Source organism: Talpa europaea (assembly GCF_964194135.1).
Source record: "Talpa europaea genome assembly, chromosome: 14".
NCBI classification, from domain to species: Eukaryota; Metazoa; Chordata; class Mammalia; order Eulipotyphla; family Talpidae; genus Talpa; species Talpa europaea.
In genome coordinates this window covers 16,994,329-17,011,709 of record NC_140082.1, presented here as the reverse complement: position 1 = coordinate 17,011,709, position 17,381 = coordinate 16,994,329, and the positions used below count along the sequence as shown (strand labels likewise).

General features: G+C 50.2%; 1 protein-coding gene across 1 annotated transcript in view; it reads right to left on the bottom strand.

The window, feature by feature from the left end:
• Positions 1-1,402: 1,402 nt before the first annotated feature.
• MN1 (MN1 proto-oncogene, transcriptional regulator) overlaps positions 1,403-17,381 on the bottom strand; it is a gene marked incomplete at both ends in the record, with an annotated part of 42,763 nt that continues 26,784 nt past the window's right edge. The window contains one exon of the mRNA XM_084253343.1: positions 1,403-1,584. Within this exon, the coding sequence (XP_084109469.1) occupies positions 1,403-1,584 (182 nt within the window). The remainder of the gene's footprint in view (positions 1,585-17,381) is intronic.

Here is a 17,381-nt window from a genome sequence, read left to right as displayed (position 1 = left end):
GATAAAATCAAAGTGGAGAGAAGTTACAGATTAAAAAAAAAAAGTCCCAGTAATCAAAATCATTACTTATATTCCCTTTCTCCCTCCTCTAGCCATCGGGAGTCTGCAAACCCCTGCAAAGAACTACACCCAGTCTCGGAGAAGGGGGTCTGGAGGCTGAGTTGGAGCAGGGGGGTGCTCTTTCACCGAATGAGCCCTTGGAAAGCACTGGGGAAAGCCTCATTCCTCCCATGGATGGGGGCTTGTCCAGGGTTGAGGCAGGAAATTAGAGGACCAGGGACAGCATGAAAGAGATGAGGGAGACAGACCCTCTCCTCTCCTTCCATCCTGGGGTTGCCAGGCTAGAAACAGTTGTCTGAAAGGGTCAAGGACTAAAAAATCATCCTCCCCCCAACTCTGGCACCCAAGACCCAGCCGGCCAGGCTGCAGCAGTGGCAGGAGCCTGGAGCCCCCTGAGACTCTGCAGGCTGTAAGGGCACCATCCCCCATCAGACCAGGGCTGCTTAGCATAGCATGAAAATTCAGAGCCTGGGCATTTGTGCAGAGACCCAGAAAAGGAGAGAAAACACTTCTGTCGAACATTCCGACTCCTTCCCACAGAGCAGGCTGGACACGTCATCACCTCCATTGCAGAGGGCAGCTTCCAGCAGGAGAACGGAGCTGGAGGCTGAGCGAGTGTTTGTGAGAACAAAAATATATATCTCTATTTTCTTAGGGAACAGACAAAACAAAATCCCAGGCGGAATACCTAAGGGGGGCATTAATTGTTTGGCTCCTGCCTGACTGATGACAGTTGGGTGTCAATATATAATATTGTGATGACAATTTCACTTTCACCCGGCAATATTCCAGAACTACTATTCTCCAGGATTTCCATTTTAATAAGCAATGAACAAAGCAAAAAAAAAAAAAAAAAAAAGGCGGGGGATGGAGGGAGAAAAGGAACACGAATAAAAGAGAATAAAAAAGGAAAGCAACTTTTGTCTTATTATGAAATAACAATACTTGGACATACAGCAGCATGAAAATAAAACAAGGAAAGAGGTCATCTAAAAAACGTATGCCAAGATTACAGAAAGTGGGGAATTATCTAGCAGGAAAAAGGCTTAAGCAAAAGTTTGCTAACTGCAGAAGGATTAACACTGGTAACATACTGTGGCAGACGAGTTTCTTTTTAAAAAAAAATTTTTGAGGTTTTTTTTTTTTTGTTTTCCCTTTAAATTAACCCTTTCCGGTCCATATGCCACTAAGCAGGTACCAACCTAGAAAAAAAAAAAAATCATCCACTCAGCAATAGTGGCCCTTTCAAATTAGCAGTGGGGGAGGGATCAGGTTGAGAGGGGATGGAAAGGGTCTCGGGGAAAGGAAGGGCCTGGTGGGGGAGATGGGATTTCTTGTCAATTCAAGTTAGGGCAGCCACAAATGTCCCAAATCTGTTGGAAATGTCAGAATGCAGGGACCGCCAGGTGGGCACGGAGGCGCGGGCCTTGGCATCACCCACGTCGTCTGTGCAGTGGACAGACAGGCACTGCAAGTGGCTGCCAGGCTGGGTGGCTGAGGCCTTGTTCGCAGGGAGGTCATGAGCTGCAGAGAAAGAAGGAAAGAGGCAGTTAGCAGCATGACTGAATCCGTGGGAGGCCCTGATGGGGCAGCGTGGCAGAGGCATCAGAAGAGAGGCAGTGTCCATGCTTGCTTTCCACGCTGAAAGGTGGCCTGAGGGGACCTAAAGATATTGCTTGGAATCTGCCTGCTGCTCCCTCTGACTTAGCTGTGAGGTCTCAGCCAGGGGTCGGGCCCTGATAATGGGTCTCAGTTTTCCTCCTTGGGAAATAAGAAATTTGGGCAGGATAAACTCAGGGTTTGCCCTTCTCTGATAGGGTTCCCAAAAGATTCACTGGACCTGAAGCAATTTGATAAGGGTTCCTGGAAGAGGGTCATCTGAAACTGGGTGTTCAAGTATGTGTAGGAGTTTGCCAGATGCCAGGCAAAAAGGGGCAGAGGGGGGGATCACCCACATCCAGAAACAATCTATTCTCTTGTCAACCTCAAGACAGATGTTTGCTAAGGGTCTACTCTTTGTTGGGAACTTCCTTAAACAGTACCAAACTTCTCTGAGTAGTAAAGACTGAGAATATGGCTTCCCATACTTTGCCCATGCCCAGCTACTATATGAAGGATGTTGGGTGACAGAGTAGAGGAATCTATTGTTCCCCCATCCCCTCAATGAAAATCTCAATTTCCTTCTCACTCCATTACAAAGTGCCAGAAATACCATAGATCACAGTAACATTTGGGTTCGATAAACTTGAAGAGAACAGTGCTTTGACAACCATTCATACCTTAGTATGAATTACTTGAAGAAGAGGGAAGTCTAAGGCAGGGAAGGAACTAAGAAATTATTTCAGAGGATTTCTAATTTTCTGCTGCCAAGTGATCATGGGTTCTTTTCTGAGACCTACTGAGGTATTGATGGGTATTCCCATTATTCCTTTTTTAGAACCCAAATCTCAGAGAAGAGGTGACCTGCCCAAGGTCACACAGCCAGGAAGGGATAGAGTTGGATTTGAAGATGAGCTAAGGGTGAATTTCTGACACAGTAGAAGTGAAAAAAGCTTAAATTGGAAGGGGGGACCCAACTCCAGTTGAGGGAGCACACCCAGATACTGAACTTCATGACCTGCATGCTCTCCACAGCACAACGTACAGGCCCAGCCAGGGCCCTGTGCCAGGCAGGAGCCACCCCACCCAGCCCGCCCTCTGGGATTAAGGAGGAGGCCTCCCCCAGGAGCCGAGCCAGAGCCTGTGGAGAAAATCCTCCCAGAGGGAAGGGCCCAGGCATCCGAGGCCAGGCTGTGACTAACAGGGTTTGTCAACCCCCACCCTGAGCCCCAGAGATACTCAGCTTTGGGCCAGGCATGCTGGTAGGAGGCAAGGCTAGGCAGGAAGATTCTCTCCTTTGCTCCTTCCCTCATTCAATCAATAAGCTTTGTTGAAGCCCTACTATGTGCCAGGTGTGCCTTCTATGTACCAGCCCTACAGCTACAGCAGGAAGCACGATAGACACTGTTCTTGCCCTCTTTCTGGAACTGACAGAGATGTGGTGAGGAGACAATATTAAAGCAAAGTCACTTTGAAGTCACAGCGTAGGACTTGAATCCAAAGCTAGCCACACAGTAGGGCTTTCCAACTTTCCCTCTCTGTGCCTCAGTTTCTTCACTGATAAGGCAGGAGTAATACCATCTCCCTTGGAGTCTTATAATGGCCTGGCACACAGAGAGATCCCCAGATGGGGCTGCTGGGATTATCATTAATGTCTGGAGATGTTAGAAGGTGAGGAGCCTTGCTGCCATCTAGGAGCAATCAAGACTCCTCCACTCTTGGTGATGGGCCCGATGGGCATGTTCCTGCCATTGAGATTGAAGTCCCAGCCTCTTTTCACCAGGAAAAGCTGAGGTTCTGATCTTGAAGTTTCAAAGCTGCTTAGCAGTGGTGGAGCTTGGAGATTGCCATGCCACACCCAGAACTTCCTGAGGGAAGGGACCTCAGGAAGCTTGAGAATCGGAGTCAAGGGTCCCCCAGCACATATAGACCCTGGGTTCTAGCAATACTGAAGCACAGTCCACACCTCTGCCCCTGAGCACACACTTGCCTTGCTCGCAGTGACAGCCCACTGCATGATATTCCCAAAAGGAATTCACTTCCAGGCATTGTAAGATCTAAATTGGAGGAGGGGTAGATTGCCTGAACGAGACAAAGGACCCAGCCCAGCAATGTGTGTGCCCATTTTATAGGCAGGTAACTGAACCCCCTTAACCAAAGTTTCCATGGCTAAAGAAAGATAAGACCCAGCCAAGCTCCTGACACTTGGTTTCCTTGCTCGGTGGCTACAGCAGCAGGAAGGAGAATGGGAGTTGGCATTTCCTGAGCTCTGTGCTGAGATGCAGGAGACTTAGGGACTCTTCCAAGAGCTTGGTTTGTTGAGAGATGATTCCAGGCTGACCCAAGTGGCCAAATTTTCTAAAGATGCTTTCTTCCCAAGTTACAGACAGTTCATAAGCATGCCACGTGGGAGCACCTGAGACAGCTGCTCTTCTAAACTCGGGTGGATTTAATGAGGGTGTGCCACCAAACACTTCCGAGTGTTATCTAACTCCATCCCCCCAGCCAGCCCAGCACCTGTGACTTTTCCCTACTTTAGAGGGCTCAAAGAGGGTGAGGGGCTTGTCTGAAATCACAAATCAGGGTGCAGGATTCCCCCGCCTCCACCAGGGACGATCAAGAGAGACAAGTGGTCTGGTATCCACGGGAAATATTTTTAAGAGAGAATATTTTTCTTCAGTTGACAACCCAAGCATGACCAAACTCATCCTCCCGCCGGATTCATTCCAGCTGGGGGGACCCAACATGCCCTAGGACCCAGGCTCCCGGGGTTGCCGAGTGGCGGCTGCTGATAAATCAGTCCCACGGAAGCTGACTCAAGTCAGGGCCTGTCCAAGCTCCTGAGAGGCCCTCAATCCCTGCTCCCTATGGGGATAGGTACACCAGTCCCCCGCACTGGACCCAGAGATAAAACCTCCCCCATTCTGAGCTCCCAGGGTAGTGGAGAGACCCTGGAGTTACCGTACCTGGCACTGGCAGACACCCTGGAGCCTGCGGGAGTTGTGTTTTCACTAGTCAGCTGCCGACCACCCCGTCAGGCCATGACTGCCCAGGGGAGGGGCAGGTTTGGTCTGTTCAGTGAGGGCCCCACACACAGCAGCTGCTCAGTTGGGGCCTGTGTACTGACCATGAACTGTCCCTCATCCCCATTTGACAGATGGGAAGACTGAGGCCTCCAGGGGCAGGAAGCTGCCCAGCTTTGAGGTCAGTCATCTTCTGTTGCCCAGGATCTCCAGCGGGAATCTCAGGCTGTGATTAGACCCCAGATGCCCCTACTAGGCAGGTGGCCCGATCTGCAGGAGCTGGATTTCCTCATCTGCTCAGAGCAACTTGGGAAGACCATCCAGGAGAAAGAGCTGATGACAGTGTGCATGGGCGTGCTCAGGTGAACCTCAGCCCAGGCTGAGGGGAGGGACTGGCTCAGGGGACCAGATGGCTTACCCGCCTGGCAAGGGAGGACTTTGGGGGAGTCTTTGAGGACCTATCCCTGGGCCGCCTCCTCCCCAGGCACAGGCGCAGGGTGTGGGGGGGACTCCCTTGTCCGCCTCCTCCTCTACCCCCCAAAACTCCCCCACCGCCTCTTCTGCACACATGTTCTGGCTGATCCACACCATCTCTTCCCACCACCTCTCCTCACGCCACAGCTCTGTATTTGGCCATTTCTATCGGGGACTTTTTGTCCCACTCCCCGCGGGCCGCCTGCTGCTGGCCCTGCTGCCCACATCAGACTCCCGCGCTTCTCGGGCCACTACAGGGACAGCAAACCCCAGGGAGGAAGGAGACAAGCGCTAGCCAGTGCCAAAAAGGCGACCGCGTGAATAACTAATGTCATTTCATTTCTCTCACAGGGTTCGACGATGATAACAGCTACCATTTGTGGAGCACGAGCCTTTTGCGCACATCATTGCAGCTCTCAGAACCGCGGTTCTAGAAAATAGGGAAAATAATAGGACTGGCCGTCATGGAGGCAGTTACGAGGATTAAGTGAAATGATCCATGTAAAGTGCTTAGCACACTGCCTTGCACGGAGCGCGGGCGTGCACGCCACGAGCACGCTGCCCAAGCTGCTGACCCGCCGGTGGGGACCCACAGGACCCCGAATACTTGGCTGAGGCTCCAATGGGGACGGCTGAGTGACCCCGCAGCAGGCCATGACTGGGGTGAAGGGCGAAGGCAAAGATGTGCATTTGTTTACCTGGGGACACAGTTAATTTCCCTTCGGAAGATGCCACCCACAGAGGGGGCCAAATTTTCTTTGTTTTTCTATAAAGTCAGCAAAACAGACCTTATCACCACCTTGTCCTGCACTGAAAATCCCCAAGACCAGATTCTAGTCCCCACGTGCTCAGGTGTCCCAAGCTCAGTGGGGCAGCTGCCAACCCCCACAGCAGCTCAAGGGCTGTCCCTTGGTTCTGGAAGCCACTACTCTGACCTCGAGCCCTTGGGAAGGTGGTTTCTGCCTGGCCACCTCCTGTCCCTCTGGTCCATCAGGGACATGGGGGGCAAAGGTCATGGGGGCCAAGGGTGGACCCTCTGGGGTGCTAATGACCTGGGTTATCAAATGGGAACCTACTTCACAGGTCACTAGGAGGATTAAGGGAGATAATGTGGGTGATCTCTTTAGCATATACAAGCCCTCAAAACAGGGGTGTTCTTAGAAGTATCACACTGTTCTTTAACAACCCAGAGTTTTGGAGGCAGCCAGAACTAGTCCTGCCAGGTGCCAGCTTTATGCCACAGGGCAGTTTCTCCCTCTCCTTGGGTGCCAGGGACTTACTCGCCCCCCCCCCCCCCCCCGCCTGCAGAGGCTGGGGGAACCTGGGGTGTGATCCCAGGCAGAGCAGAAGAATTAGAATTCCATGCGTATTTTTAACTCGAAGCTTATGTAAGGAGAAGTGTGGGCCCCAGAACACAATAGCAAATGACTCTCGCCCGAATCACCCTCACTGGATTCCGACAAAGGGAAATGTATTTTGGTTTTTCCTTTATTGGGGACCTGGAGGGAGGAGACGCCAATGTCTGACAGCTGCCACTCAGCTGGGGGGCAGGTCTGGAAATCACAAGGCTGGCCACCTCTTCTTGGTGCCTCTGTCCCTTGTCACCCACCCAGGCACGGTCAAGTCCCCCCACTCTCCTAGCGCCTGGTCTCTATCTCTGAGGAAGGCCAGCTCATCCCATGTCATTCTTCGTCATTCCTCAGGCTCCAGAGCCAGCCCAGGCACCAGGAAGGGAAGGGAATACCCCCAAATTCCACCCACTTCTCCTGCCCTAGGGCCCCCATCCTGATCTAAGCCCCTACCATCTCCTGCCTGCAGCAGCCACCTTACTACTCTCTACTGACAAGCTGGTGCCCCAGATTATTTTCCCTGTGAGTCAGGCAAGCTTCCTGAAGCACCAGCCAGAGCAGGGCCCTCGGCTTAAACCTTTCATGGCTCCCCAGTCCCCCAAGATAAAGTCCTGGGCTTCACATGACTCGGCTCCTTCCCCCTTGGATCTTCAGGCTCATCTCTCAGCACCCCTGATATACTACACAGTCGTTCAAGAAGCCCTAAGCCTCCCCACCTCCACACCTCTGCTCCTGATGTTTCTTCTGCCTAGAACACCCTCCCCTCCTCACCCCTGCTGACTCCTACCATCCTACCTGGCTGTCAGCCCTGTGGTGATATTTCTCCAACGCCCCTACTCTGAGGTACGTGACCCCCTCCCCGCTCCCAGATGGCACCTCACCCCCAGACATCTTAAGCATGATGATACCGCCAACTACCACCTAGCTGCTGCAGGGAAGCACTAACACATCTCACCCTGGCAGAGGGGGATCCTGAGTTCAGGGCAACAGGCTGCCAAGGAGAGAAAACATCATGGGAGGAGTCAGATGATCGAGGTCTGTATTTCAGTCCCTGGCATGCCCCGCAGGTCGACCTTGGGCACGTCACTTTCCCTCTCTGATCCTCAGCTTTCTTCTCCACAAAATGGGATAAGGATAGCACCCAGGACTTCACCCCACACTCCACATGGAATCCTTCTGCAGGGCCCTACAACCCCAAGGAGGAGCCTGAGCCAGATCCCCTCCTCCAGGGAGGCAGACAGGACTTGGGGGGATCCACAGACTCTGGGCTCTGGGCAGGAACAGCAAATCTAAGTCAGATGTCAGGCAGCATAAAGAGGGTCTGCACAGCCAATAACAAACCAGGAAAGTGCAAACCCAAACCCCACCTACCCCTTCTCCATACTCAACAGCTTTGGGCGACCCCCAACACTGGGTTCAGAAGCCTAGAGTCAAATCCCACCTCAGTCTGCATCGCAGCTCTGCCCTTCCTCAGTTCCATGGCCTTCGGGAACATCCCCTTGCTGACCTCAGTTTCCCCATCCTCAGAAGAGGACAGCAACCACTCTGCAAGCAAGATCAGAGGAGCCTGTGTGGAGACCCCAGTGGCTTCCACTCTCTCTCCAATCAGCACACAATAGGCACCTGATAAGGACTGGTTAAATATTTTAATGAATGACTTACATTCTCATCTCAGCTTTTCACTTGCTTGCTGTGTGACCTTGGGCACCTTTCTGGGCCTACTTGGTCTTCTTTAAAATGAAAGGTGGTGGGTGGATAGAAAACCCCCTGACTCTGTCACTCTGCGTCAATAAGATTTGATATTCAATGTAGACAGGAGGCTGGAGCAAGAGCCCTCCCCAAAGCAGGAACACTAAGACACCTTAACCTAAGCCCCGGGAGCCAGCACCCATCCACAACCCCAGGGGTAAGGGTTTGAGAGCCAAGAGCCAGCAGCCCAAGTGACACCACACCCAGACCTCTCTCAGGGCTAGGAGACCAGGCACTCCTTAACCCAGACCTCTGCCTGCATCATCCCTACCTCTGCTCTAACCTCCCGTCAGTGACAACTTCTAGTGATGGTGTCACTGTGACAACTGAGAAACGGGAAAGCTGAGCACATCTCTACACCTGTCAGCTCCAGGGACATAACAGTGCACAGACTTCAGGCTCCCTTCAGGCTGATGTCACCGCCCAGGACACCAGCCTATCTTGCAGAGGAAGAGACTGAGGTTTAGGGAGGAGATATCATTGGCCAATGGCACACAGCTGGTCAATCCCAAGTCTGTGTGATAATATCAAAGTCACATGAAAAAGCAAAATTTCTTGACCCAAGTGGTGGGTGCTACCTCTCCCCCCCTTCTTCTCACACCAGGTATGCACAAGCACTTGCGCTCGCTCGCTCTCTCGCTTGCTCTCTCTCTCTCTCTCTCTCTCTCTCACTCTCTCTCTCATAAGCACTTTCACCTTTGAAGCAAGGTCCCCTGGCTCACAGATGGAATGAGAACAATCTGGGGTGACGCAGCAGCCCAAGAGGAACCCCCTGGCTGGTCAGTGCTTTCTCCATGGACACTGCTTGAGCATTTCCATGTCTGCCCCATTGGACCATAGCAGTGGTGGGTGGGGGAGGCAAAAAGTATGCGCAAGGGTGTCTAAGGGGCAGAGGGCTACCCCACCAACAATCCCAGGAGGCCCCACCTTTCTGGGCTCCACGAAGGTGAAGGAGGGAGCCTCACTCCAGCAGCTGGGGCAGCTTGGTCTGGTGAGACACTCAGCCTGGACCTGGAAGCCTTGGGAAATTAATTGGGGTTGACTGGGCTGAGGGCGGCTGTCATTTAGATTGAGAACTGGTTGAGGGCTCCACTGAGGTGAAGCAACAAGGGCATCGTTCAGACCAGGTTGCTGAGAGCTGGGCTCAAGCCTTGAAATGGGGAGGGGGGTTAGAGGTGGAATTCTGGGCACTTGCCCCATCCCTGAAGGAGGAAGTGGGATGGTGTATAAGGACCAGAGTCCACGGGATGGACAGGCCCCCACTCCAGCCTGAGCACCTCTTTTTGGACCCCTTTTCCTGGCTTCTCCAGTCACACAGCCAGTGATCTGTGACAGATGCAGCACTGTGCACCCCGACTCCGGGCCACTCCTGGCCTGGATGCCAGAGACCCTTCAGCCCACACTCTAGTCTGATGGCATGCCCAGCGGTGCAGTGCCAGCACTGTGCAGGGGCAGCACTGCGTGGGAGTCAGGGCAGCGATTTCAGTCTTGGCTCTGCAGATGGTGACTCCTCCAGGCCTCAGTTTTCTCACCCATGAAATAGGGGTGGAGACAGTCTTATTTTCATAGGGTCACTAAGCGGGACCAGTGAAGATGCAAGCAGAGCTCTGAGCACACTGCCAGGCACCGAGGATGCCCTGAGAGATAAGAGCTGCTATTAGTATCACTTGAATGATTATTCTCTTGGAAACTCTCCAGCCCCATCTGCAGCACAGCTCTTCACACTCTGTTCTCACCACAACTCAGCCCCATAGTATTGGACCCAATGCTGGGTGGCCCTGGCGGGACTCTGCCTCTCTGAGCCCAGTTTCCTCACCTGTACACCAAGGTGTAGCACCAGTGCCAACACCTCACCAAGCATCCAGCACTCTGCCTGGCATGTGGTAAAATATTCAACAGTGATTTTTATAAAATAAGACAAACACACATGCATCTCTAAAAAATTAGAACCTCACGGCTTTGAGCCCATTGGAGGAAAGATCCGATTGCGTGACAAATCTGCATGCTAAAAAGCATGTTTTTGAGGAATTGATGTTGGAGTGGAGTTTCTTGGGGCATCTGCCCTCCTGGCCCATCCATGGATCTGTGGGAGATTCATGATACTTCCCATGTTGGGGGAGAGGGGGGTCCTGCTAGTGACCTGCTTACCCAGGTAAATCCCCTTAGAGGTGATGCATCTCCAGGGAAGGGCTTTGCATGGAGATCAGTTGTGAGACAGTTGCGTGCTTTAGAGACAGAGGCTTGGGCTTGAATCCCAATCCTGTCAGCCCCAGGGGGCGTAATCCTGGATCAACTACTTGGACTCCATTTGTCTCCATTTACTCACCTAAAAATGAGTTTGGCTGTGGTGCAAGAGGTTAAGCTCAGCACTATGAAGCTATCAGAAGCCACAGCAGCACAAGTTCAATCCCCGGCCAGGGAGCTACCCACATGGCGCAGCAGACCTCTCCTGTCTCACCGACTGCTCCCCTTAGCAGTGTACTTCAGTAGATCTGCCTGTTCTGCTCCCCACTCTGCCTCTGGTGATTCATCTCACTCCCCATACCTCTGGCCCACACCCCAGCTCTCCTATGCATAAAAAAAAATAAATCTTTTCCTAAAAAATGAGTTTGGCTATTAATTCCTTGCAAAGAGGAGGATAAAATGCTTGGTACCCAGGTGATGCTTAATATCCTATTACCATAACTACTTCCCCCAACCTGGGCCTGGGGCAGCCTTTGAGGAGTCTTTGAGACAGTGATGGGCTAAAGCACCACAACCAAATTTGTGACCCCAGCTGTGTGCTGGGTGTGGGGCTCAGAAATGTGACCCCAACAAGAACTCCCAGGCTGCTGGAGAGATGTTCTGGTAAACACATAACTCAAAAGAGAATTCAAAGGAGAATACATTCACTGCCAGAGTAAGAGGCAGTCCTGCACCAGGGCACCCAGAGGATAGGTGGGGGTCCAGGAAGATGGCAGAGGAGAGGACACAGCAGGAGAGCGTAAGGACGAGCACAAAGTTTTGCAGGGAGAAGAGGAGGAAGGGCACATGGAACTGCCCTGGGACTGTTGTTGAAGAGTAAGAAAAAGGTTAGCCGGGGGCCCTAATTTGGGGGTGGGAGTCTAGCCCAGGGGCCCTAATTTGGGGGTGGGGTGCAGAGAAACACAAGAGAAGAGGAGGCTGCAAAACTTAGTTTTGCCCAGGAAGCGCTTGCCTTCATTCCTGAGAGCCAAGGAAGGTTTCTGAGTAGGGGAGGGGCCTCAAGAACCTGTCAAAATTAGTAAAAGTTTTGTGCCTCATCATTTGGGCCTTGGCATAGGATACCTGACTTAGAAACACACTCCCTCGTTGGGACAAGCCCCTTGCAGTCTCCAGCGCTAAGCTAGAGGGGGGATCAGAATCCCACCCTGTGGGAACACTGCTCTGAGAGCTAATGCAACTGGACCCACCTTGGCCCAACCTGGACCCTGGATAAACCCAGCTGGGGTCCTACGCCCAACCCTGCCATGTCTCAGCTGCCGGCCCCTGCGAGGGACTTTGTCTCTCTGTGCGCCCACCTCCCCTCCACACAATGGACGTGAATTGCCATGCCCTGTGCTTTTACATCAAGTCCTTTCTGAGGCTACACATGAAGAAATCAAGGCACTAAGTGGAAGGGAGAGCATCCCAGATCAGGCAGCCACAAGCAGAAGGGTTGAGGGAAAGTCATTTGTCTGTCTCCCCATCTGCAAAATGATATCATACACCTAGAGGAAGGCAGGGCTCTGAGAGAATGACATGAGAATATTAACAAAACAGACAATAATTACAGTTAACCCATGTTCATTCTTCTAAACTCACTAATTCTTCACTGTAACCCTGGAGGCGTTTCATTCTCTTAGCCCCATTTCACAGATGAAGAACCTGTCAGGGGCAACAGATGGTGGCCCATGGGTCAAATCCGGCCCACCACCTGCTTTCATAAATAAAGTTTTATTGGAAAACAGCCCCACTCATACACTTACATTTTGTCTCTGACTTTTCATGCTACAATAGCAGAGTTGAGTAGTTGTGACAGAGATTATATAACCCACAAACCTAAAATATTTATGATCAGGTCCTTCACAGAAGAGGTTTGCCAGCCCCTGGACCAGAGGTTAAGAGAGGTGATGGTCCTTGTCCATGTTCACACAAGTAGGAAGAAGCCACCAAGTACCCAATAGAGCCAAGCATTCAATATATGCTCCCTAAATGTGTTTGTGTGTAAGTAACACTGCTGATCTCTGTAGACTCACACCATGACCCTCAATGAATCAGAAATGTCCTCCTCAATCACAGTGGCCCTGGTCTTCTTAAAAATCAACAAAACATTAAAACATTGACCAAGGAGGCAGAGATTGTTTTAAAGAATCATTCTAGATTGTGTCCACAAACGCAACAAAAGAGGAGAAAGGTGGGATCTCCAAGGCACAGGTGATGGGCCGCTCCCAGAACTCACTTCTGCACAGCCTCTGAGCACCCATCACAGCTCAGCCTTAACTCTGGCAAGGACAGGATGATGGGTGAAGTGAACAGTGACAGCACAAGCAAGCAGGATCTGAGTGGGCAATGGTGAGAGAAGCAACCCTAGGGTTGGCTCAGAATCTTCTCACTGGCTGGTTCTATTCATCTCCTTGATGGCTTTATGACAGCCAAGGTCACACAACTAGAACTTAAGGAGCTAGAATTCAAACCCAGGCCTCTATGAATCTACCCCCTCCCTGCTATGGGGTCTGCCTGACCTGGGGGAGAGAGATGGGTATAGTAATAGAAGTTGATCTGAACTAGAAAGGGGAAGGTTGGTCATTTCCATTGAAACAAAATGGAACAAAGCCCCTGGGGTGCCCAGTGTCTGGCATGCCCATCCTCAGTCCCCACCTCTGAAAGGTTCCAGCAGGTCCAGGCTTTGGCTTTCTGAGGAGAAGTGTACCTTCTAAAACAAACCCCAACTTGCATTCCCTCCAGGCTGGGAACAAGGCCTATCTCTGCAAGAGCATGATGTGCAGCTTCAATTTATTACTATCCTCTCTGGGTTGCCATCTCCAATAAGCAGCAGGAACCCCAGCTGCCAGGTCTGTGACCTGAAGAAACCAAGTGCGGTCCCCAACCCAAATGAGGCTGTCGACTGTCAAGAAACATTGGTTCATCTGTACATTGGGCATGGAAGCAGAGATGCTGATTGTTCAGCCCACTGGGCCTACAACACCCAGAGTGTGCCTCTGGGATTAACTTAAGTAGGTGGGGTGTAGGCTCTGAAGTGAAGGCAGGGGCTACCACAGTTCTTCCAGGCAGGGAGTGTGGGAAGAAGCAGGCACAGAGGTGGGTAGCAGATAACTAACTCAACCCTGGCCTCACCTTCTGTCAAATATTCTCTGGACAGGACACATTTTGCAAAACCCACACCCTACCTCTTGGAAGGATTTCTAGATTTGACCTTTGTCTCAGATGTGGAGAAGCAGAATGAAGAGCCAGTGTCTCATCTCCTATTCCAGAAGTCACAGTCCCTTGGCCCTGTGAAAGGTAGAACTGGACCCTAGGAAGTCTGAGCTGGCAGGTACTGTAAGCTGAAGAAACTAAGGCCAGAAAGGTAAATCAGGAGCAGAAGTGGGACCAGATCAAAGTATTCTGGCCAATCTGCCTGCCAAAGTCCGCACTCAGTTCTCTTCTTACTCAAAAAGTTTAATAATGGAGTTTTCAGTAGGCTGTCACCAAGTGATGGCCACACTGCTCCTGCCAGCTCTCCCACTGCTGTCCCTTTTCCCTTTACCTGACTAACTCTTTCATATCCTCCTTCCTCAACCAGGTCTCTTTAAGTCCTTCAGTGGACTCCAGTGCCCCCCATGCTGTAACCCATGATGCTAACCCCAACTTCTCATAATTCCCCTACTTTTGGTCATAGCACCTAGCATGTGGGTTGCATGAAATCAGGGGCCTCATCTCCCCTATTCACCACTGTGGGCCTGGGGCATGGCACAGAGCAAACCTTCAATCAATTGGTGCTGACTGCATCAATTTCTGGGCACAGGAACAAGCCCTAAAGAATTATCAAAGGAAGGAAGATTCAAACCACATCACCTGAGCCTCCAGGCAGATCTGAATATGAACTTCACAAGGCTTCCTGCATGCCAAGGACAAAAGAGTTTGCCCACTGTCCCACCCCAAAATATACTGAGAGGGGTCACACCCCCTCAAAAATACCCAGAAACCAAGAAATTGTAACCCTTACTCTCCATGACCCCAGAGCAGCCAACAGACTTCCTTTAAAGTTTGGAGATTAGAATTCCTCCATTTTATTTTAGACCCTACAGGTGTGAAGAAGCCACGAGATACAGGTGCTGTTAGTGAGGAGACAAAATCAGAGGACCCCTTGACACAAGCTGACAAATGCCAGCAATTTCCTCCTTCCTGAGGATGGCAATCTAGGGATGCCCCTCTCTCAATCAACACCCCCAACAGCCCACCCTTCCTGTCCACTGATCCCGAGCCTGGACACCCTGGGATAACCCCTGAGATGACTTCTAAGTTGATGCAAGGCCTCAGAATTCATTAAATTAGTCTCCAATACTCTAATGCCTTCTTTCTTTTTTCTTCCTTTCCATGAACAGGACCCACACCCCAGACACCATTCTAAATGATTCATGGATATTACTGCATCGGAGCCTCCTATCAACCTTCGGCAGGAGGGTCTGTCATTCCCCTTTAAAAGATCCAGAAACAGGTTTAGAGAGGTAGGACAACTTGACCCAGGCCACATTGCTGGGGAGCAACTGAGGCAAGATAAAGCCACATCAGTTTCCAAAGGCTCTTCTACATTTTCCCCATGCAGGTAAAAGACGGAAGAGGAAGGGGAAGGGAAGAAGGTAGAGAGAAGGAACAAAGGAAGGAATAAAAATTGATGCCCATCCTTCAAAGGCCTATCACCCTCCCCTGCTTCTCAGCCTCCTACTCTGTATCTGGAAACACCTGCCTATATCCTGAGGTGCCAAGGGTAAGGAGAAGCTGGCACACACACCATCTGATGGGAAAGATGATCCAACGTAGGTCTCACCTACAGGAAGGGTTTGAGTCCTAGGGAAACAGGTCCCCAGGTTGGTGAGCAGTGCAGAGACGAACGTGTTTATCTTCTGGTACTTAGCTCACTCACCTGAGCACAGCTAGTGCAGAGGTGGTTTCCAGCTGCCTGGCCTCATATCTGTGAGCTGAACAGGACTTTTACCCAAACAACCCACCCAGGGTATAAATCAATGATCTCGGGGACCCTACAAGTTCAGGGGCTCTATAAATCTAGAACTGGGCTATCCAGTATGGCAGTCACTAGTCACAAGAGACTTAAAAATTTTTTTTGCCTCTGCCCCCACTGGTGGGACTTTTTAAATTTAAATGAAATCAAATTTAAAAAAGTAATTTCTCTTTCATAACTAACCATATTTTAAGTGTTCAACAACTGTCTATGACCAGTGGTTACTACGGGACCAGGTAGGTATAGGACCTCTCCAATATCGCAGAAAGTTCTATTGGATGGCACTGTTCTAAAATTAGGATCTACAGTCTCCCAATCTACATCAGTAGTTACCAACTAGTTTTCTTGCATAAGTCAAGACCCATCATTTTCCAAATATGAAGTTTCCACAGACTGAAGTAAATTTGGGACTGGAAGGAGCAATGTAAGTGTCACTTTTTCAAGATTTATCAATCACCTGAGACTCCCACCAAAACATATTTCCTCTTGAGTTCATGGCAGACATTGCTAATCAACTGCAGCACTCCCTCCTGTGCAACCTGACCCAGCCTGAGTCTTTCTCAACACAATGCTCTGCACAGCCAGAACTAATCAATCTAGATTACCACCTGACATTTCATCTATAAATCTGACCAAGTCCAATCACTGAGAGGAAGAAACTGTGGCCCCATGAAACAAAGCAACTTGCCCAAAATCAGACAATGAGTCAAGGCTAAGCCAGGATTAAAATTCAGATCTCCTGCCTCCTATTCTCCTCCACTGAATCTCCCCCATCATCATTGAATACTCATTGGCACAGTTCTCAAAAAGAGGTCTAGAAATGCAGAGCTTGAAGACTAAGAGCAATGATAATAATAGCAATAATAATAATAATAATGTTAATGTATTAGTCATCCATGTAACTAGGCCCAAATTTGTTTTCACCAGTACCTTCCTTTATTCTCAAGACAACCTACATATCATTATTCCTTCTTCCAGATGATGAGTAAAGTGAGATTCCGAGACCCAAGGGGACCCGCCCAAGGTCATGCGATCACCAAGGGGCTATCATAATCTGACATTGACCTCCAAAGAACAAGGAAACACGCAGCCCTCACCCTGACCTAGGCAATGCAATCTCTGGCCTCATCTTACAAGATTTGCTCAAGTCAAGTCCTCTCTAGCCAGTGCAGTGGCGGATCCTACAATCCTTACACACAAGCAGTAGGAATGTTGGTCTCGAGTAACCTGAAGGCGAGGGAGAGTCTCACCCTCCATCATTTACTTAGCACCCAGAGTCAGGAGTTTGAAGGGCATTTTTTCCAAATGGAGAAACTGAGGCTCAGATAAGGAAGGTCTCTGGTTTCCAGGCCAGTGTGCTTTCCATTATGTAAGTTGCCAGGTAGAGAACCACGTGGACTCAAGGTGTGAGACCTTGAACAAGGCATTTAACTATCTGGGCACTAGTCCCCCTGCAATAGGACTCCCTGCTTTAAGGGTTCTAGGCCCTGCTTTGGGCAGAGAACACACAAAACATGTGCAGATGTGTGTAAACAGGAAAAAAAGGATTGATTGTTGTCATCATCACCCAAACATCACTGTACAAATCTGCTTCTAACTTACTCTTAAATATACCCATAAAATGTGTTTCCCATCCAGAAAATCATAATAGCAGTAGTTTCTATTTATTGATCAGGTCTTCTGCGCTGAGCTCTGTGCTAAGTACTTTCCATGTATCAAATGGCCACCAACTAATTTCTGGGTTTGGGTGTTTTTATTTTTGTTTCATTTTTATGAGCTATGAATTTTCTTTTTCATATTTTTTTATGGTTGCAAAAAAAAAAGAAGTTTCCTTCATGATGAATGAAAATTACATGAAAGCAAATGTCCATTCTTAAAGTTTTATCA